Source organism: Melanerpes formicivorus, unplaced genomic scaffold (genome assembly GCF_026170545.1).
Source record: "Melanerpes formicivorus ecotype bairdi unplaced genomic scaffold, bMelFor1.0.p_v2 SCAF_2656, whole genome shotgun sequence".
Taxonomy (NCBI): domain Eukaryota; kingdom Metazoa; phylum Chordata; class Aves; order Piciformes; family Picidae; genus Melanerpes; species Melanerpes formicivorus.
Window position 1 is genome coordinate 3,674 of NW_027145007.1, and position 21,317 is coordinate 24,990.

General features: G+C 61.7%; 2 protein-coding genes across 2 annotated transcripts; one reads left to right on the forward strand and one right to left on the reverse strand.

Moving 5' to 3' along the window:
* Nucleotides 1-889: 889 nt before the first annotated feature.
* On the reverse strand, nucleotides 890-11,039 carry LOC137461601 (zinc finger protein 688-like). Its single transcript, XM_068171285.1, has 4 exons — nucleotides 11,010-11,039; nucleotides 9,147-9,274; nucleotides 8,436-8,549; nucleotides 890-2,613 (listed from the first exon to the last, which is right to left on the reverse strand). Exons 2-4 carry the CDS (start codon nucleotides 9,178-9,180, stop codon nucleotides 1,769-1,771), a joined length of 993 nt encoding a protein of 330 aa, XP_068027386.1. The 5' UTR covers nucleotides 9,181-9,274; nucleotides 11,010-11,039; the 3' UTR covers nucleotides 890-1,768.
* A 2,623-nt stretch (nucleotides 11,040-13,662) lies between these two features.
* LOC137461602 (zinc finger and BTB domain-containing protein 12-like) lies at nucleotides 13,663-20,633 on the forward strand. The gene is given in 5 exon segments (XM_068171286.1): nucleotides 13,663-13,845; nucleotides 14,182-17,528; nucleotides 17,530-17,632; nucleotides 18,745-18,880; nucleotides 18,882-20,633. Coding segments are annotated over 4 exon segments (1,410 nt in total). The 5' UTR covers nucleotides 13,663-13,845; nucleotides 14,182-17,079; the 3' UTR covers nucleotides 19,604-20,633.
* The last annotated feature ends 684 nt before the right edge of the window (nucleotides 20,634-21,317 follow it).

Consider the following 21,317-nt stretch of genomic DNA (forward strand, 5'->3'; position numbering starts at 1 on the left):
TCCCGGTGCGGGTGCCGGTACCTGCCCCAGCCCCGCCCCCGCCGCCGTCCGGGCGCGGGCGCGGCCTCGCCGGTGCCGGGCGGACAAAGGAGGCGGCGGCGGCGCTGACCCAGGAAGTTCAACCCCCGGGGGCTGCTCGGAGGAAGGCGGCGAGCCGGGGAGGGGGGGGGTTTGGGGGGTGAGACCCCCGGCCCCCAGCCCCGCCTTGTGCCTCCCCCCTCCATCCCCTACCCCCCCGCTCCGCCATCCGCAGCTCCCCGCTGCTCCCCCGCGACCCCCTCCCCACGTCCTCCCCGGGCCGGGGTCGGGAAGAAGGTTTCTGTCCCCCCCCCCACCCCTCCTTTCCTCCCCCCTCCTCCCCCCCCCCCCCGGGGTTGCCCCCTCCCCACCTTTCCCTTCCCCAGCCATCTTTCATTCCCCGCCCCCCCTCCCTACCCCCAAACCTTGGAGCACCCCAAAGACCCCAACCCGGGGGCTGGAGCCGGCCGGGGGGTTTGGGGGGGGGGGAGGTTGGCATTGGGTAGCTTCCACCTCCCCCCCAAAGTCTGGAGGGGGACAAGAGGACCCCCCCCAAGACAACAGCCCCCCCCCCCCCCCCCAGCCCTGGGGGGCAATCAGAGGCAGGGCCAGGGGGGAGTTAAACACAAACTTTACTGGGGAGGGGGACACGAGGGGGGAGGGGGCGTCCCGGGGGGGTCCACCGCAGCCTCCACGCCCTGGCACCGCCCCCGAACCCAGGTGGCACCGGAAACTTCGTGCCCCCCCTAACACCCGACACCCCACCCCCCCCCCCGGCTTTCCCCCCGACCCCCAACCCTTCATCCACACAACAGCCACGACCCCGGCCCGGCCTCCCCCTCCCACCCCCACCCCCAGCCATGGGGGCACCGAAACCAACCCCCCCGGTGCGGGCAGGGCTCGGGCACAGCTGGCAGCCCCCCCGGTGCCCCCCAGGTGCGGGCAGAGCTGGCAGCCCCCCGTGCCCCCCGCACCGGCAGGGCTCGGGCACAGCTGGCAGCCCCCCCGATGCCCCCCACACCGGCAGGACTCGGGCACAACTGGCAGCCCCCCCCGGTGCGGGCAGGGCTCGGGCACAGCTGGCAGCCCTCCCCCCGTGCCCCCCACACCGGCAGGACTTGGGCAGAGCTGGCAGCCCTTCCCCCGTGCCCCCCACACCGACAGGGCTCGGGCACAGCTGGCAGCCCCCCGGTGCGGGCAGGGCTCGGGCGCAACTGGCAGCCCCCCCGGTGCGGGCAGGGCTCGGGCACAGCTGGCAGCCCTCCCCCCGTGCCCCCCCACACCGGCAGGACTTGGGCAGAGCTGGCAGCCCTTCCCCCGTGCCCCCCACACCGACAGGGCTCGGGCAGAGCTGGCAGCCCCCCGGTGCGGGCACAGCTGGCAGCCCCCCGTGCCCCCCACACCGGCAGGGCTCGGGCGCAACTGGCAGCCCCCTGGTGCCCCCCCGGTGTGGGCACAGCTGGCAGCCCCCCCCGTGCCCCCCCGGTGTGGGCACAGCTGGCAGCCCCCCGTGCCCCCCCCGGTGCGGTCACAGCTGGCAGCCAACCCATGCCCCCCACACCGGCAGGGCTCGGGCAGAGCTGGCAGCCCCTCGGCGGCCACCGACGGGCAACCGGGCGGGCCCCGGCGGGCCCCTACCGGAGCTGGCAGCAGCTCAGCTCCGCTCCAGCACCGAAGCTCTGCCCGCGGCCAGCGCAGCGGAGGAGCCGCTCAGCACCGGCCGCTCGCCGCAGCCCCGCCGGGTACCGACTCAGCGCCCGGTTCCCGGGGCAGCCACCGCGGAGCCGGGGCCGGCCGCGGTCGGGGCTGTCGGTGCCGCTTCCGTGGCTCCGTTGGTGCTTGAGGAAGGCAGAGCTGTAGCTGAAGCTGCGGCCGCAGTGGCCGCACTCGTAGGGTCGCTGCCGTAGGCACCGGGGTCCTCCCGGTTTGGAGCCTCCCGCTTGGGATCCGCCGCCCGCTTTGGACCCTCCGCCCACTTTGGACCCTCCGCGGCCGCACTGCGGGCACCGAGGGCACCGAGGGGGTGGTCTCCGCTGGACCTCCAGCTCCGAGCTCCCCGCCCGCCGCCGCCCTTCCTCCTCTTCTTCTTCTTCTCCTCCTCCCCCGGCCGGTCGAGGGGCGCCGCGCCCGGGGTCTCCGTGCCCGGGGGCACCGGGGCGGCAGGGCGGGGCAGGGCGGGGGGGCGCTGCCCGCGGTGGGTTCGCTGCTGGTGGGCGTTGCGGTTGGAGCTGCGGGTGAAGCCCTTGCCGCAGTCCAGGCACTTGAAAGGTTTCTCGGTGCCCGGCGGCCGCCGGGAGCTGCTCCCTCCCGGGGGGCACTGCCCGCAAGCAGCCCTGCCCCGACGGCCCCCCCGGGACCTTCCTCCTCGGCCTCCCCCTCGGCGCCGGGCCCGAGCCGGGAGCTCCTCCCAGGAAGGGTCCCAGAGGGTCGGGCTGGGGGCGCTCAGCAGGAAGGGGCTCTGGGGGAAGCCTTCCTCGGCCCTCTCGGCCAGCACCACGTCCAGCTCCACCAGCTCCGCACCATCCGGCTCCGCAGCTTCCTCCTCCGGCTGCTGCTGCTGCTGCTCCTCCTCATCCTCGCTCCCGGTGCCTTCATCTGCCGCGGGGCACAGAGAGACACCGATGGGGGCGACCCCCAGCGCCCCCTCTTGGGGCTCTCTCTAGCCCTTTTAGACACTTTTGGGGTCCCTTTTTAGGCTCTTTTAGTCCTTTTGGGGCTTTTTTGGCCCTTTTCCAGGATCTTTTGGCCCTTTTTATCCTCTTTTGGATCCCTTTTTAGGCTTTTTGGCCCTTTTTAGCCCTTTTGGGTCCCTTTTTAGTCTCTTTTGGGTCACTTTTTAGCCTCTTTTGGGTCCCTTTTTAGCCTCTTTTGGGTCACTTTTTAGGCTCTTTTAGCCCTTTTGGGGCTTTTTTTGGCCCTTTTCAGGCTCTTTTTGGCCCTTTTTAGCCATTTTGGGTCCCTTTTTAGGCACTTTTTAGCTCTTTTGGGGCTTTTTTGCCCTTTTCAGGCTCTTTTTGGCCCTTTTTAGCCTCTTTTGGGTCCCTTTTTAGGCTCTTTTTAGCCCTTTTTAGCCTCTTTTGGGTCCCTTTTTAGGCTCTTTTTAGCCCTTTTTAGCCTCTTTTGGGTCCCTTTTTAGGCTCTTTTTAGCCCGTTTTAGGCTCTTTTTGGCCCTTTTATAGCCTCTTTTGGGTCCCTTTTTAGGCTCTTTTTAGCCCTTTTGGGGTTTTTTTGGCCCTTTTCAGGCTCTTTTTGGCCCTTTTTAGCCTCTTTTGGGTCCCTTTTTAGGCTCTTTTTAGCCCTTTTGGGGCTTTTTTGCCCTTTTCAGGCTCTTTTTGGCCCTTTTTAGCCTATTTGGGTCCCTTTTTAGGCTCTTTTAAACCCTTTTAGGGCTTTTTTTGGCCCTTTTTAGGCTCTTTTGGCCCGTTTTAGCCTCTTTTGGGTCCCTTTTCAGGCTCTTTTTGGCCCTTTTTAGCCCCTTTCGGGTCTCTTTTTAGGCTATTTTTGACCCTTTTTAGCCCTTTTGCGTCCTTTTTAGGCTCTTTTTCGCCCTTTTGGGGCTTTTTTGGCCCTTTTCAGGCTCCATTGGCCCTTTTTAGCCCTTTTGGGTCACTTTTTAGGCTCTTTTTAACCCTTTTAGGGCTTTTTTTGGCCCTTTTTAGCCTCTTTTGGGTCCCTTTTCAGGCTCTTTTTGGCCCTTTTTAGCCCCTTTCGGGTCTCTTTTTAGGCTATATTTGACCCTTTTTAGCCCTTTTGCGTCCTTTTTAGGCTCTTTTTCGCCCTTTTGGGGCTTTTTTGGCCCTTTTCAGGCTCTTTTTGGCCCTTTTTAGCCCTTTTAGGTCCCTTTTTAGGCTCTTTTTAGCTCTTTTGGGGCTTTTTTTGCCCTTTTCAGGCTCTTTTTGGCCCTTTTTAGCCTCTTTTGGGTCCCTTTTTAGGCTCTTTTTAGCCCTTTTGGGGCTTTTTTGGCCCTTTTCAGGCTCTTTTTAGCCCTTTTTAGCCTCTTTTGGGTCCCTTTTTAGGCTCTTTTTAGCCCTTTTGGGGCTTTTTTGGCCCTTTTCAGGCTCTTTTTAGCCCTTTTTTAGCCTCTTTTGGGTCCCTTTTTAGGCTCTTTATAGCCCTTTTGGGACATTTTTTGCCCTTTTTAGGCTCTTTTTGGCCCTTTTCAATCTCTTTTGGGTCCCTTTTTAGGCTCTTTTTAGCCCTTTTTGGGCTTTTTTGGCCCTTTTCAGGCTCTTTGGGCCCTTTTTAGCCATTTTGGGTCCCTTTTTAGGCACTTTTTAGCTCTTTTGGGGCTTTTTTTGCCCTTTTCAGGCTCTTTTTGGCCCTTTTTAGCCTCTTTTGGGTCCCTTTTTAGGCTCTTTTTAGCCCTTTTTAGCCTCTTTTGGGTCCCTTTTTAGGCTCTTTTTAGCCCTTTTTAGGCTCTTTTTGGCCCTTTTTAGCCTCTTTTGGGTCCCTTTTTAGGCTCTTTTTAGCCCTTTTGGGGCTTTTTTGCCCTTTTCAGGCTCTTTTTAACCCTTTTTAGCCTCTTTTGGGTCCCTTTTTAGGCTCTTTTTAGCCCTTTTTAGGCTCTTTTTGGCCCTTTTTAGCCTCTTTTGGGTCCCTTTTTAGGCTCTTTTTAGCCCTTTTTAGGCTCTTTTTTGCCCTTTTCAGGCTCTTTTTGGCCCTTTTTAGCCTCTTTTGGGTCCCTTTTTAGGCTCTTTTTCGCCCTTTTGGGGCTTTTTTGGCCCTTTTCAGGCTCTTTTGGCCCTTTTTAGCCTCTTTTGGATCCCTTTTTAGGCTCTTTTTAGCCCTTTTGGGGCTTTTTTGGCCCTTTTCAGGCTCTTTTTGGCCCTTTTTAGCCTCTTTTGGGTCCCTTTTTAGGCTCTTTTCAGCCCTTTTGGGGCTTTTTTGGCCCTTTTCAGGCTCTTTTGGCCCTTTTTAGCCTCTTTTGGGTCCCTTTTTAGTCTTTTGGGGGCTTTCTTTTGGTCATTTTTTAGGGTCTTTTTAGCCCTTTTGGGGCTCTTTGTAGGCTCTTTTTTGCCCCTTTTGAGCCTTTTTGGTCTCTTTTGAGGCTCTTAGCCCTTTTGGGGCTCCTTTTGGACTTTTTTAAGACCTCATTGGAATCTTTTTGCCCTTTTTGGCCCTTTTCAAGCTCTTTTGGGGTCCCTTTAGCAGCTCTTTTTAGCCCTTTTTAGCCCTTTTTGGCTCTTTTTTGTCCCTTTTTAGGCTGCTTTTAGCCCTTTTGGGGCTCTCTTTAGCCCTTTTGGGGCCCTTGTTAGGCTCTTCTTAGCCCTTTGGGGCTTTTTTAAAGCCCTCATTGGGCTCTTTTTGCCCTTTTTAGTCCTTTTGGGGCCTTCTTTTGGCCCTTTTGGGGCTCTTCTTAGCCCTTTTGGGTCTCTCTTTAGCCCTTTGTGGCTCTTTTGGGGTCCCCTTTTAGGCTCTTTTTAGCCCTTTTTGGCCCTTTTGGCCTTTTTTAAAGCCCTTATTGGGCTCTTTTTGCCCTTTTCAGACACTTCTGGACCCGTTTTAGGCTCTTTTCAGCCCTTTGGGGGCTCCTTTTGGCCCTTTCTGGGCTCTTTCTAGCCCTTCTGGGGCCCATGTTGGCTCTTTTGGGGGCCTTTTAGGCACCTTTTGGCCCTTTTGAGCCTCCTTTTGGCCCTTTTGAGCCTCCTTTTAGCCCATTTGGGGCTGTTTGGGGCCCTTTTTTAGCCCTGTTTTGGCTCTTTTTGGTCCCTTTTTGGGGTTCTTTTCAGTCCTTTTCAGGCTCTTTCGGGGACCTCTTCTTAACCCTTTTTTGGGGGGCCCTTTGGGGACCCTTTTTAGGCGTTTTTGGTCACTTTTGGGGCTCTTTTTAACTTTTTTGAGGACTTTCCGTTCAGGCTCCTTTTAGCCCTTGTTTGGCTCTTTTCTAGCCCTTTTTGGGCTCTTTTTAGCTCTTTTTGGTCCCTTTTGGGGCTCTTTGTAACCCTTTTGGGGCTCTTTGTAACCCTTTTGAGCTCTTTCCTTTTGGGCTCCTTTTAGCCCTTTTTGGGGCTCTTTTTAGCCCTTTTTTGGGCTCTTTTCCAGCCCTTTCTGGGCTCTTTTTAGCCCTTTTTTACTCTTTTAAGCCCTTTTTGGTCCCCTTTGGGCTCTTTTTAACCCTTTTGAGCTTTTTCCTTTTGGGCTCTTCTTAGCCCTTGTTTGGCTCTTTTCTAGACGTTTTTGGGCTCTTTTTAGGCCTTTTGGCCCTTTTTAGCCCTTTTTGCCTCCCTTTGGGCTCTTTTTAGCCCTTTTTGGCCCTTTTAAGCCCTTTTTGGTCCCCTTTGGGCTCTTTTTAACCCTTTTGAGCTCTTTCCTTTTGGGCTCTTCTTAGCCCTTTTTTGGCTCCTCTCTAGCCCCTTTTGGGCTGTTTTAGCCATTTTGCCCCTTTTTAGCCCTTTCTGGTCCCTTTGGGGCTCTTTTTAGTCCTTTTTGGCCCTTTTTGGCTCCCTTTGGGCACTTTGTAGCTCTTTTTGGCCCTTTTAAGCCCTTTTTGGTCCCCTTTGGGCTCTTTGTAACCCTTTTGAGCTATTTCCTTTTGGGCTCTTTTTAGCCCTTTTTGGCTCTTTTCTAGCCCCTTTTGCACTCTTTTTAGTCCTTTTTGGCTCTTTTCTAGCCCCTTTTGCACTCTTTTTAGCCCTTTTTGGCTCTTTTCTAGCCCCTTTTGGACTCTTTTTAGCCCTTTTTGGCTCCCTTTGGGCTCTTTTTAGCCCTTTTTGGCCCTTTTAAACCCTTTTTGGTCCCCTTTGGGCTCTTTTTAACCCTTTTGAGCTCTTTCCTTTTGGGCTCTTCTTAGCCCTTTTTTGGCTCTTTTCTAGCCACTTTTGGGCTCTTTTTAGGCCTCTTGGCCCTTTTTAGCCCTTTCTGGTCCCCTTTTGGGCTCTTTTTAGCCCCTTTTAGCCCTTTTTGGCTCCCTTTGGGCTCTTTTTAGCCCTTTTTGGCCCTTTTAAGCCTTTTTTGGCTCCCTTTGGGCTCTTTTTAGCCCTTTTTGGCCCTTTTAAGCCCTTTTTGATTCCCTTTGGACTCTTTTTAACCCTTTTGAGCTCGTTCCTTTTGGGGACTCTTTTTAGCCCTTTTTTGGCTCCTCTCTAGCCCCTTTTGGGCTGTTTTAGCCATTTTGCCCCTTTTTAGCCCTTTCTGGTCCCTTTGGGGCTCTTTTTAGTCCTTTTTGGCCCTTTTTGGCTCCCTTTGGGCACTTTTTAGCTCTTTTTGGCCCTTTTAAGCCCTTTTTGGTCCCCTTTGGGCTCTTTGTAACCCTTTTGAGCTATTTCCTTTTGGGCTCTTTTTAGCCCTTTTTGGCTCTTTTCTAGCCCCTTTTGCACTCTTTTTAGTCCTTTTTGGCTCTTTTCTAGCCCCTTTTGCACTCTTTTTAGCCCTTTTTGGCTCTTTTCTAGCCCCTTTTGGACTCTTTTTAGCCCTTTTTGGCTCCCTTTGGGCTCTTTTTAGCCCTTTTTGGCCCTTTTAAACCCTTTTTGGTCCCCTTTGGGCTCTTTTTAACCCTTTTGAGCTCTTTCCTTTTGGGCTCTTCTTAGCCCTTTTTTGGCTCTTTTCTAGCCACTTTTGGGCTCTTTTTAGGCCTCTTGGCCCTTTTTAGCCCTTTCTGGTCCCTTTGGGCTCTTTTTAGTCCTTTTTGGATCTTTTTAGCTCTTTTTGGACCTTTTTAGCTCTTTTTGGCCCTTTTAAGCCCTTTTTGGTTCCCTTTGGACTCTTTTTAACCCTTTTGAGCTCTTTCCTTTTGGGGACTCCTTTTAGCTCTTTTTTGGCTCTTTTCTTTTGGGGCTCTTTTTAGCCCTTTTTTGGGCTCTTTTCTAGCCATTTTTTGGGGCTCTTTTTAGCTCCTTTTGGCCCTTTTGGCCCCTTTTGGGCTCATTTAAGCCCCTCTTGTCCCCTTTTAGCCCTTTTTGGTCCCTTTTGGAGCTCTTTTCAGTCCTTTTTTGGCTCTTTTGTAGCCCTTTGGGGCTCTTTTCAACCCATTTTGTCCCCTTTTAGCCCTTTTTTGTCCCTTTTTGGGCCCTTTTTAGCCCTTTTTTTGCTCTTTTCTAGCCCTTTGGGGCTCTTTTCAACCCATTTTATCCCCTTTCAGCCCTTTTTTGGCTCTTTTGTAGCCCTTTGGGGCTCTTTTCTAGCCCTTTGGGGCTCTTTTCAACCCATTTTCTCCCCTTTCAGCCCTTTTTTGGCTCTTTTCAGCCCTTGTTTGGGCTCTTTTCTAGCCCTTTGGGGCTCTTTTCAACCCATCTTGTCCCCTTTCAGCCCTTTTTGGGCTCTTTTTAGCCCCTTTTGGCCCCTCTGGGGGCTCTTTTTGGCCTCTTTCTGAGCTCTTTTTAGCCCTTTAGAGCTCTGTCTTTTTTTGCCTCTCTTTTTTTTTTTGGGGGGGGTAGGGCCCTTTTTGGTGCCCAGCTGAGGGCAGGGGGGTGCCAGCTGACCTGTGGGGGCCACCCTGAGGGTCTCCCACTCCTTGGAGTCGTTGGGGTCGGGCACCCCCAGCTCCCCCTCCAGCTCCAGCCGGGAGATGACGTTGGGCTTGGGCACCGGGAACTCTGTGCCAGGAGAGATGCCAGGGCTGTGCCAGGGCTGTGCCAGGGCTCAGCTGGCACCAAGCCACCACCATTAGCTGGGGAGGGGAGGGGAGGGGGAGGAGGGGGAAAGAAATCTGGAGCTGGGCACCCAGAAAAGCCCCCAGGAGCCCTCCCCAGCTGGCAACCCCACGGCAGATGCCCAGCAGCTCCTGCCCAGCTGCTGCTGCCAGCCTGGCACAGCATTTCCTGGCACCCAACAGTGCCCCCCTACCCCCCCCCCCCAATTAAGCTTCAGTGCCCAGGTTGCCAGGGATGCTCCCAGGGTGCCCATGGGGATGGGGATGGGGTTAGGTGGGTGGGGGGGCATGTGGCAGGTGGGGATAGGGCATGGGGAGGGCACTGGGCATGGGGCATGGGTTAGGGCACAGGGCATGTGTGAGGGCACAGGGCATGGGGCATGGAGAGGACACTGGGCATGGGGAGGGCACAGGGCATGGGGCATGGAGAGGGCACAGGGCATGGATTAGGGCACAGGGCATGGGGGAGGGCACAGGCCATGGGTAAGGGCAGAGGGCATGGGGCATGGGGAGGGCAGAGGGCAGGGGGCATGAGGCTTACCCAGCAGGATCAGGGACTCGTAGATCTCCTGCATGACCCTGCAGATGGCACCCACGCTGGCACCCACGCTGCTGCTGCTGCTGGCACCCACGCTGGCACCCCACTGGCACCCACGGTGCCGCCGGCCCCTAAGAGAGAGGCAAAAGGGGGTTCGGGGACCCCCCCCCCCGCCCCGGCTCTCATTAACGGCTCCGGGGGGGGGGCCACGATTTGAGGGGGGCGATGCCAGGGGGGCGATGCCAGGGCCGGGGGAGGGGGTTCCGGGGCTCCCCCGCAGCCGCGGCCGCCCCGTCCGGGCCCCCGGATGGAGGCTCCGCCGCTGACCCAGGAAGCTCAGCCCCTGCCGGGGGGCGAGGGGAGGCTCCAGCCCCGCACCCTCCCCGCGGCCGCCATGCCTGGCTCCAGCCCTCCCTGCAGCCCGCAATCCCTTCCCGGGTCCCGGAATCCCTCCCAGCATTCCGGAGTCCTTCCTTGTGTCCCGGAATCCCTCCCCCCGTATCCCCGACTCCATCCCGGCATCGCGGAATCCATCCCCGAATCCCTCCCTGTGTCCCGGAGCCCTTCCCGGCATCCATCGCAGCATCCCGATCCCCTTCCCAGCATCCCCGATCCCCTTCCCAGCTTCCCGGCATCCCTCCCAGCCTCCCTGTATCCATCCCAGTCCCCATCCCAGCATCCCGGAGTCCATCCAAGCATCCCAGTTTCCATCTCAGAATTCCAGTCCCCATCCCATTCCCTATCCAGTGCCCTTCCCAGTCCCTTCCCAGTGCCCATCCCAGTACCTATCCAGTCCCTTCCCAGTCCCTATCCAGTTCCCATCCCATTCCCTATCCAGTCCCCATCCCAGTCCCTATCCAGTTCCCATCCCAGTCCCCATCCCAGTCCCTATCCAATCCCATTCCAGTTCCCATCCCAGTCCCTATCCAGTCCCTTCCCAGTCCCCATCCCATTCCCTATCCAGTGTCCTTTCCAATGCCTATCCAGTCCCCATCCCAGTGCCCATCCCAGTCCCTGTCCAGTCCCCATCCCATTCCCTACCCAGTCCCTTCCCAATCCCTATCTAGTCCTTTCCCAGTCCCCTTCCCAGTCCCTATCCAGTTCCCATCCCAGTCCCCATCCCAAGCCCTATCCAGTCCCCATCCCAGTGCCCATCCCATTCCCTATCCAGTCCCTTCCCAGTCCCCATCCCATTCCCTATCCAGTGCCCTTCCCAGTCCCTTCCCAGTCCCCATCCCATTCCCTATCCAGTGCCCTTCCCAGTGCCCATCCCATTCCCTATCCAGTCCCTTCCCAGTCCCTATCCAGTTCCCATCCCATTCCCTATCCAGTCCCCATCCCAGTCCCTATCCAGTCCCATTCCAGTTCCCATCCCAGTCCCTATCCAGTCCCCATCCCAGTGCCCATCCCAGTCCCTGTCCAGTCCCCATCCCATTCCCTATCCAGTCCCTTCCCAATCCCTATCTAGTCCTTTCCCAGTCCCCTTCCCAGTCCCTATCCAGTTCCCATCCCAATCCCTATCCAGTCCCCATCCCAGTGCCCATCCCAGTCCCTTCCCAGTGCCCATCCCATTCCCTATCCAGTCCCCATCCCAGTCCCTATCCAGTCCCTTCCCAGTCCCTATCCAGTCCCCATCACAGTCCCTGTCCAGTCCCCATCCTATTCCTTATCCAGTCCCCATTCTATTCCTTATCCAGTCCCCATCACAGTCCCTATCCAGTCCCCATCCTATTCCCTATCCAGTTCCCATCCCAATCCCTATCCAGTCCCCTTCCCAAACCCTGTCCAGTCCCATCCCACTGCCCTCCCAGTCCTCTTCCCAGTCTCTGCCTTTCATCCTTTGCTCCTCAACCTCCTGCTCCTCACCCTCTGCTTTTTGTCCTCTGCTTCTCATCCTCCTCCTCTACATCCTCTGCTCCTCATCCTCCTGCTCCTCATCCTCTGCTCCTCATCCTCTGCTTATTCTCTCTGCTCCTCATCTTCTTGCTCCTCATGCTCTGCTCCTCATTCTCTGCTTTTTGTCCTCTGCTTCTCATCCTCCGCTCCTCATTCTCTGCTCTTCATCTTCCTGCTCTTCATCCTCTGTTCATCCTCCTTCTCCTCATCCTCTGCTCATCCTCCTGCTCTACATCCTCTGCTCCTCAGCCTCCTCTACATCCTCTGCTCCTCAGCCTCCTCTACATCCTCTGCTCCTCATCCTCTGCTCCCCATCCTCTGTTCATCCTCTGCTCCTCATCCTCCTCTACATCCTCTGCTCCTCATCCTCCTGCTCTACATCCTCTGCTCCTCAGCCATCTCTACATCCTCTGCTCCTCATCTGCTCCTCATCCTCTGCTCCCCATCCTCTGTTCATCCTCTGCTCCTTATCCTCCTCTACATCCTCTGCTCCTCATCCTCTGCTCCCCATCCTCTGTTCATCCTCTGCTCCTTATCCTCCTCTACATCCTCTGCTCCTCATCCTCCTGCTCCTCATCCTCCTGCTCCTCCTCTGCTCCTCCTCCTCCTGCTCCTCATCCTGTGTTCATCCTCTGCTCCTTATCCTCCTGCTGTTCATCCTCTGCTCCTCATCCTCCTGCTCATCCTCTGCTCCTCATCCTCCTGCTCATCCTCTGCTCCTCATCCTCCTGCTCCTCATCCTCCTGCTCCTCCTCTGCTCCTCATCCTCTGCTCCTCATCCTCTGTTCATCCTCTGCTCCTCATCCTCCTGCTGTTCATCCTCTGCTCCTCATCCTCCTGCTCATCCTCTGCTCCTCATCCTCTGTTCATCCTCTGCTTCTCATCCTCCTGCTCCTCATCCTCCTACTCCTCATCCTCTGCTTTTAGTCCTCTGCTTCTCATCGTCTTCTACATCCTCTGCTCCTCATCCTCTGCTCTTCATCTTCCTGCTCCTCATTCTCTGCTCCTCATCCTCCTGCTCCTCATCCTCCTGCTCCTCATCCTCTGCTTATTTTCTGCTCCTCATCCTCTGCTCTTCATTCCCCTGCTCCTCATTCTCTGCTCCTCATCCTCCTGCTCCTCATCCTCTGCTTATTCTCTGCTCCTCATCCTCTGCTCTTCATTCCCCTGCTCCTCATTCTCTGCTCCTCATCCTCCTCCTCCTCATCCTCCTGCTCCTCATCCTCTGCTTATTCTCTGCTCCTCATTCTCTGCTTCTCATCCTCCTGCTCATCCTCTGCTCCTCATCCTCTGCTCTTCATCTTCCTGCTCCTCATTCTCTGCTCCTCATTCTCTGCTCCTCATCCTCCTGCTCCTCATCCTCTGCTCTTCATTCCCCTGCTCCTCATTCTCTGCTCCTCATCCTCCTCCTCCTCATCCTCCTGCTCCTCATCCTCTGCTTATTCTCTGCTCCTCATCCTCTGCTTCTCATCCTCCTGCTCATCCTCTGCTCCTCATCCTCTGCTCCTCATCTCCTGAGCAACCCCCCCAGACCCCCTTCCCTCTCCCCCCCCCCGGGTGAACCAACCCCCCCCGTGTCCCTCAGCCCCCTCCCCAGCTCCCCCTCCCCAGGACCACCCAACCCCTTCCCCCCCCCCCCGCAGCCCCCACGGGGAGGTCGATCCCGGACCGGGACTGGGGGCAGGGGAGAGCAGGGGGGAGCTGGGGGGGGGGGGGGGGGGTGCGCCAGGGACGGCCGCGGCTCGCCCCGCTGGGGGAGGTCGGGCGGGGGACCGGAAGTGCCTGCGGGGCGCACCGGAAGTGGGCGCCGCGGGACCGGAAGTGCCACTCGGGGGCCGCCGCGGGGCTCCCGGAGGGGTCTTTTTTTTGGGGGGGAGTGTTTATTTCGCGGCTTTTGGGGGTTCGTACGCGGCAGGCACGTGGCGAATACACGGGGACATATCGCGATAGCCACCGGGCTTCACCCCCCTTTAACTCCCGCCACCGCCATCGCGGGGGGGCTGTGTGAAGCTCCCCCCAAAGCCTCCTCCCGCCCCGCGGGGTCCTGGGCGCGGAAGAGGCTGCGGTGGGAGGCGGCGGGGCTGGGGCGCAGCGGCTGGCGGCGGCTGCAGCACTCCTCCTGCCCCCCCCGCCCCCTCACCCCCAGCCCGCGACCCCCAGGCTGGGGGGCAGTGCCCAGGACACCTCCCCTCGCCCCTCCCTCCCAGCGCTCCGCCTCGGGGCCGGGGGGGGGGTGTGTGTCAGGATGAGTTTCCCCCCCCGGGAGCTGAAAGGTGTCCGTCCCGTGTCCCGTCCCCCCACCCCCACCAGCCTTGGCGCCGCCCCGCCGGGGGCCTCGGGGGTGGTTTCCCCCGCGGTCCGCCTGGCCGTTTGGGGCAGTTTGTGGCGGGTTCGGGGCCGGGGCGGCGCTCCCCCCCTCCCCCCGGGTGAGGCTGAGGAGCGGCGGCAGCCAGCGGCACGCGGCCGGGGCCGGGGAGGGGCGGGGGCCGGGTGGGGGGAAGCCTGGGGGCGGCTGCGGTGACAGGGGAGGGGCGAGGCCACGCCCCCTGGCCGCGAGACGGCGCCGCGTTGCCATGGGGAGGGGAGGAGGCTTCTCGCCCTCCCCCCCCCCCAACCCCCGCACGCCTTGGTCGCCGGCTGATGACGTCAGGCGGGAGGGCAGCGCCGCTCCCAGAATGCCCCGGGGCGGGGGTCGCGCGCGGCTCTCGTGTGTGTCGCCCCCCTCCCCCCCCCCCCAAACCAATCCCACAATGCCCCGCGCGGCCCCTTTAACGGCGTTGCCGCGCGCCCGGCGGCGCTCGAGGCGGTAACGGCACGCGCGGGGGGGGGTGGGGGGGGGCGGGGGAGGGGGGGCGGTGGCCAACCGGGCGCGCGGGCCAGGGGGGGCGGGGGGGGGGGGAGGAGAGGAGAGGGGAGGGAGGGGGGGCGCGCGCGGGCCGGGGTGGCGGGGGGGAGGGGGGGGGGAACCAATCGGGATCCGGCCCCGCGGGGACCAATGGGGGTGCGGGGGGGGCCCCGCGCGGGCCAATGGAGGGGGGGGGCGGGAAGGAGGCGTGGGGGGGGGGGGGGGGGGCACGCGCAGTGACGTCACGCCGCCTTGTTTTTCCCCCCCCCCCCCCCACTCCCCCCCACCTCCCTCCAGGTGGAGCCACGTGACCCGCGGCGTTCCCTCCCGGTGCAACCTGTGACCCCCCCCCCCCGCACCCCCGCTGACCCCCCAGTGACCCCCCCAGTGACCCCCCCCGTGCTCCCAGTGAACCCCCGTGACCCCCCCCCAGTGCTCCCAGTGCCCCCCCTTTCAACCTGTGACCCCCCGTGACCCCCCCCAGTACCCTCAGTGACCCTGCGTGACCTCCCCCGTACCCCCAGTATCCCCCGTGACCCCCCCTAGTGCTCTCAGTGCCCCCCCCAGTGACCCCCCGTGACCCCCTCCAGTACCCCCAGTGACCCCCCCCAGTGCTCCCAGTGCCCCCCCAGGTCAACCAGTGACCCCCCGTGACCCCCTCCCAGTGCCCCCCAGTGCCCACAGCCTCTTGCCCCCCACTCCCAGTGCCTCCGGTGCCCATCTCTGCCACCCCCAGTGCCTCCGGTGCCCATATCTCCCCCTCCCACCCGCCCCAGTGCCCCTAGCTCTCATTTCCTGTGCCTCCCAGTGCCCATCTCTGCCATTCCCAGTGCCCATCTCTGCCCTTCCCAGTGCCACGACTGCCCATCCCCCCTTGACCCCCTCTCCCAGTCCCTCCCAGTGCCCCTATCTGTCATTCCCAGTGCCCATCTCTGCCCTTCCCAGTGCCACGACTGCCCATCCCCCTTGACCCCCTCTCCCAGTCCCTCCCAGTGCCCCTATCTGTCATTCCCAGTGCCCATCTCTGCCCTTCCCAGTGCCACCAGTGCCCATCCCCCCTTGACTCCCACCCCCAGTCCCTCCCAGTGCCCTCATCTACCACCCCCAGTGCCCATATCCCCCCCAACCCCCACTCCCAGTCCCCTCCCAGTGCCCTTTACTCACCCTCCCAGTGCCCATCTCTGCTGCTCCCAGTGCCAGCTCCTGCCATTCCCAGCGCCCATACCCCCCTGGCCCCCCCTCCCTGTGCCTCCTGGTGCCCATCTCTACCACCCCCAGTGCCCATCCCCCCTCGACCCCCACTCCCAATCCCTCCCAGTGCCCATCTCTACCACCCCCCAGTGCCAGACGTGCCCATATCCCCCAACCCCTATTCCCAGTACCACCAGTGCCCATCCCCCCTTGAGCCTCACTCCCACTCCCTCCCCGTGCCCATCTCTGCCACCCCCAGTGCCACCAGTGCCCATCCCCCCTTGAGCCTCACTCCCAGTCCCTCCCAGTGCCCATCTCTACCCCCCCCAGTGCCCACATCTGCCACCTCCAGTGCCCATACCCCCCTCAGCCCCAGCTCCCCATCCTCCCCAGTGCCCTTTTCCTCGACCCCCCCTCGGTGCCCATCTCCCCCTAACCCCCACCCCCAGTGCCCAGCCTTGCCACCCCCCAGTCCCCGTCTCTGCCCCCTCCAGTGCCCACACTCCCTAAGCCCCCACTCCCAGTGCCCATCTCTACCACCCCCAGTGCCACCAGTGCCCGTACCCCCCTAACCCCCACCCCCCGTGCCCACCTCCACCCCCCCAGCCCCTTTCCCCCCATCTCCAACCTCTCTTCTCCCGATCCCCCATTCCCTGCTGCCTTCTCTCTCCTTCCCTTTGCCCCCCCGGCTCCCCCTAGCGGCCGGCAGCCGCCACCGCACCACCACCGACGCACCACCAGCAGCAGCAGCAGCCGTGCTCTACTCTCTGCCCTGCGGCTCCCCCTAGCGGCCGCCACCGCACCAGCAGCAGCAGCAGCAGCAGCCGTGCTCTACTCTCTGCCCTGCGGCTCCCCCTAGTGGACACCACCGCACCACCACTAGCAGCAGCCGTGCTCTACTCTCTGCCCTGCGGCTCCCCCTAGCGGCCGCCACCGCACCAGCAGCAGCAGCAGCAGCCGTGGTCTACTCTCTGCCCTGCGGCTCCCCCTAGCAGCCGCCACCGCACCAGCAGCAGCAGCCGTGCTCTACTCTCTGACCTGTGGCTCCCCCTAGTGGACACCACCGCATCATCAGCAGCAGCAGCAGCCGTGCTCTACTCTCTGCCCTGTGGCTCCCCCTAGCGGCCACCACCGCACCAGCAGCCTTGTTCTACACTTTGCCCTCCGGCTCCCCCTAGCGGCCGGCAGCCGCCACCGCACCACCACTAGCAGCAGCCGTGCTCTGCTCTCTGCCCTGCGGCTCCCCCTAGCGGCCGCCACCCGCACCAGCACCAGCAGCAGCCTTGTTCTACTCTCTGCCCTCCGGCTCCCCCTAGCGGCCAGCGGCTGCCACCGCACCACCACCAGCAGCCTTGTTCTACACTTTACCCTCCGGCTCCCCCTAGCGGCCGGCAGCTGCCACCGCACCACCACTAGCAGCAGCTGTGCTCTGCTCTCTGTCCTCCGGCTCCCCCTAGTGGCCGCAGGCTACCACTGCGCCACCACCAGTTGTAGTCTACACTTGGCCCTCCGGCTCCCCCTAGCGGCTGGCGACTGCCACCGCACCACCAGCACCACCACCAGCGGTTCTCTGCCCTCCAGCTCCCCCTAGCAGCCGGTGGCTGCCACCAGCACCACCACCAGCCGTGCTCTACTCTCTGCCCTCCGGCTCCCCCTAGCGGCCGGTGACTGCCACTGGCACCACCACCAGCCCTGCTCTACTCTCTGCCCTCCAGCTCCCCCTAGTGGCCAGCAGCCGCCACCAGCACCACCACCAGCCCTGCTGTATTCTCTGTTCTCCGGCTCCCCCTAGTGGCCAGCAGCCGCCACCAGCACCACCACCAGCCCTGCTCTACTCTCTGCCCTCCGGCTCCCCCTAGTGGCCAGCAGCCGCCACCAGCACCACCACCAGCCCTGCTGTATTCTCTGTCCTCCGGCTCCCCCTAGTGGCCAGCAGCCACCACCAGCACCACCACCAGCCCTGCTCTACTCTCTGTCCTCCGGCTCCCCCTAGCGGCAGCGGCGATGTCGTCGTGCGCCGAGGTGCTGCGCTTCCAGCTGCCGGGCCACGAGGCGGCGGCGCTGCGCAGCATGAACCGGCTGCGGGCCGAGGAGCGCTTCTGCGACGTCACCATCGTGGCCCGGAGCCTGCGGTTCCGGGGCCACCGCGTCATCCTGGCCGCCTGCTCCCCCTTCCTGCGGGACCAGTTCCTCCTCAACCCCGCCGCCGAGCTGCGGGTCTCGCTGGCCCACAGCGCCCGGGTGCTGGCCGACCTCCTGCTCTCCTGCTACACCGGGGCCCTGGAGTTCGCCGGCCGGGACCTGGTCAACTACCTGACGGCCGCCAGCTACCTGCAGATGGAGCACGTGGTGGAGCGCTGCCGGGGGGGCCCTGGCGCGCTTCATCCACGCGGCGCCCCCCGCCGGCCCCGCCCTGCGCCCCCCGCCCCCCGCCGGCGCCGCCGGGGCAGGAGGAGGAGGCCACCAGCTGCAGCCCCTGGTGGCCGGCGCTAAAGTGGAGGAGGAGGAGGAGGAAGAGGAAGAGGAGGACGTGGGGGGGGATGTCTGCATTGTGAAGGTGAGGGAGGGGGGGCGGGGAGGGGAGAGGGAGAGGGTTGGGGAGGGAGGAGGAAGGTGGGGAGCGGGTAAAGGGATGGGGGGGACTGGGAGGGAGTGGCAAAGGAGTTGGGGGGAGTGGGAGGGAGTAGGGGGGATTGGGGAATGGAGAAATGGGCGCTGGGAGAGACTTGGGGGGAGTGGGAGAAGGGCAAATGGGGGCTGGGTAGGACTGGGAGCTGGAGGTAGGGGGATATGGGGGCTGGGAGGGAGTGGGAGCAGGAGTTAGGGGGATATGGGGGCTGGGAGGGAGTGGGGGCAGGAGTTAGGGGGATATGGGGGCTGGGAGGGAGTGGGGGCAGGACTTAGGGGGATAGGGGGCTGGGAGGGAGTGGGGGCAGGAGTTAGGGGGATATGGGGCTGGGAGGGAGTGGGGGCAGGAGTTAGGGGGATATGGGGCTGGGAGGGGGTGGGGCAGGAGTTAGGGAGATATGGGGCTGGGAGGGGGTGGGGGCAGGAGTTAGGGGGATATGGGGCTGGGAGGGAGTGGGGGCAGGAGTTAGGGGGATATGGGGCTGGGAGGGGGTGGGGCAGGAGTTAGGGAGATATGGGGCTGGGAGGGGGTGGGGGCAGGAGTTAGGGGGATATGGGGCTGGGAGGGAGTGGGGGCAGGAGTTAGGGGGATATGGGGCTGGGAGGGAGTGGGAGCAGGAGTTAGGGGGATAGGGGGCTGGGAGGGAGTGGGGGCAGGAGTTAGGGGGATATGGGGCTGGGAGGGGGTGGGGGCAGGAGTTAGGGGGATATGGGGGCTGGGAGGGAGTGGGGGCAGGAGTTAGGGGGATATGGGGCTGGGAGGGGGTGGGGGGCAGGAGTTAGGGGGATATGGGGGCTGGGAGGGAGTGGGGGCAGGAGTTAGGGGGATATGGGGCTGGGAGGGGGGTGGGGGCAGGAGTTAGGGGGATATGGGGCTGGGAGGGAGTGGGGGCAGGAGGTAAGGGGATGTGGGGCTGGGAGGGCCCTGGAGTAAGTGGGGTGTGGGGCCTGGAAGAGGTGGGGAGGGGGAGCATGGGGACTGGGAGCACTGTAGAAACTCTCTCCTGATCCTCTCTTTCCTCTCCCTCCCCCTTCCCGCAGGTGGAGCCGGCGGCCGCCCCTCCCCCTCCCCGCCGCCGCCGCTGCGGGCCGCGGGCCTGGCCTTCCTCCGCCTCCTCCTCCTCCTCCTCCTCCTTGCTGGCCGAGCCCCCCGCCCCGCCCGACCCCCGCCCGGCCCCCGCCTCTGGGCGTGGTCAAAGCCTGCTACAGCCTGGCCGAGGACGCCGAAGGCGAAGGCCTGCTGCTCTTCCCCGGCGCCGCCGCAGCCGCCGCCTCCTCCTCCACCCCCTTAGCGGGGGGCGGCACCACCACCCCTCTGGGGGTCACCACCACCCCCTTGGGGGGGCGCCACCGACGACCCCGGCGGGGAGGGCGCCGGCTCCCCGGGGGCTTCGGGTCTGGTGGCGCCGCCCTTGGGGGCGGGGGGCGGCGGGCTCAGGGGCGGCCTCGGCCGGGGGGGGGCGCGGCGGGGGCGGGGGCGGCGGCGGCGGCTTCGGCGGCGGCCTCGGCGTCCCCGGCCCGCTGCGGCAAGTGCGGCGACGCCTTCCAGGGGGTGGAGAAGCTGGTGTTCCACATGCGGGCCCAGCACCTGGTGTTCATGTGCCCCCGCTGCGGCAAGCAGTTCAACCACAGCTCCAACCTCAACCGGCACATGAACGTCCACCGCGGCGTCAAGTCCCACGGCTGCGGCGTCTGCGGCAAGAGCTTCACCCAGAAGTCCACCCTGCACGACCACATGAACCTGCACAGCGGCGAGCGGCCCTACCGCTGCTCCTACTGCGACGTCCGCTTCGCCCACAAGCCCGCCATCCGCCGCCACCTCAAGGAGCAGCACGGCAAGACCACCGCCGAGAACGTGCTGGAGGCCAGCGTGGCCGAGATCAACGTCCTGGTTAGGTGATGCAGGGAGGGGAGGCGGGGGGAGGGAGCGGGGCAGGGCGGGGCAGCAGCTGGGGCTGCCGCCCAGGAGGACGGACTGGGGGTGGTGGAGGCTCGGGGTGAGGCGCGGAGGAGCCGGACGGCGGCGTGGAGGAGGGAGCGGGGGTCACGGAGGACGGACTTTCGGGCATCGAGACACGGGTTGAGTGGTGGAGGACGGACTTGAGATCATCAATGGTTGGGTTGGGTCATGGACAATGGATCTGGGGTCATGGAGGATGGATTTGGGGTCATGGAGAATGGATTTGGGGGCATCGAGACTCAGGTCGAATCGTGGAGGATGGACTTGAGATCATCAAGACCTGGGTTGGGTCCTGGACACTGGATTTGGGGTCATGGACCATTGGGAGAAGGAGTTCGTAGAGCAAGAAGACCAAGAGACCACGAGACCACCGTGGAGAATGGATTTGGGGTCATCCAGACTTGAGTTGGGTCATGGACAATGGATTTGGGGTCATTGATGATTGGGTTGGGGGTGGAGGATGGATTTGGGGTCATGGACGCTTGGGAAGAGGAGTTTGTAGAGCAAGAAGATCAAGAGTCCAGCGTGGAGAATGGATTTGGGGTCATCCACACTTGAATTGGGTCATTGACAATGGATTTGGGGTCACCAATGGTTGGGTTGGGTCATGGAGGATGAGTTTGTAGAGCAACATCAAGAGTCTGCCATGGACGTTGAGTTTGGGGTCCTGGATGCTTGTGTTGGGTCCTGGAGGATGGATTTGGGGTGATGGACTCTTGGGAAGAGGAGTTCATAGAGCAAGAAGATCAAGAGTCCAGCGTGGAGAATGGATTTGGGGTCATCAAGACTTGAATTGGGTCATTGATAATGGATTTGGGGTCATTGATGGTTGGGTTGGGTCATGGAGGATGGATTTTGGGTCATCAATACCTGGGTTGGGTCCTGGAGAATGGATTTGGGGTCATCAAGACCTGGGTTGGGTCCTGGAGGATGAGTTTGTAGAGCAACAACATCAAGAGTCTGCCATGGACGTTGAGTTTGGGGTGATGGATGCTTGGGTTGGGTCCTGGAGAATGGATTTGGATTGGGTGTGGCCCTGGCCCTGCCCCTGCTGTGGCCTCTCCTGGCACACAGCTGCCCTCTGCTGGCGCCTCCAGGACCAGCAGGGCAACACCACCGCCGAGAACGTGCTGGAGGCCACATGGCCGAGATCAACGTCCTGGTTAGGTGATGCAGGGAGGGGAGCTGGGGGGAGGGAGCGGGGCAGGGCGGGGGCAGCAGCTGGGGCTGCCGCCCAGGAGGACGGACTGGGGGTGGTGGAGGCTCGGGGTGAGGCGCGGAGGAGCCGGACGGCGGCGTGGAGGACGGAGCGGGGGTCACGGAGGACGGACTTTGGGGGCATCAAGTCTCAGGTCGAGTCGTGGAGGATGGATTTGAGATCATCAAGACTTGGGTTAGATCCTGGAGACTGGATTTGGGGTCATGGACGCTTGGGAGGAGGAGTTCGTAGAGCAAGAAGACCAAGAGACCACGAGACCACCGTGGAGAATGGATTTGGGGTCATCCAGGCTTGAATTGGGTCATGGACAATGGATTAGGGGTCATTGATGATTGGGTTGGGGGTGGAGGATGGATTTGGGGTCATGGACGCTTGGGAGGAGGAGTTTGTACAGCAAGAAGATCAAGAGGCCAGCGTGGAGAATGGATTTGGTGT

What these genes read in the sequence shown, in the direction of transcription:
- LOC137461601 (XM_068171285.1), bottom strand. Translation starts at nt 9,180, where the DNA reads ATGCAGGAGATCTACGAGTCCCTGATCCTGCTGG. An exon ending in CGAGTCCCTGATCCTGCTGG is followed by an intron (nt 8,550 to 9,146) that starts GTAAGCCTCATG and finishes CTCCTGGCACAG; the next exon opens with AGTTCCCGGTGCCCAAGCCC. An exon ending in CCTCAGGGTGGCCCCCACAG is followed by an intron (nt 2,614 to 8,435) that starts GTCAGCTGGCAC and finishes GCCCCGCGGCAG; the next exon opens with ATGAAGGCACCGGGAGCGAG.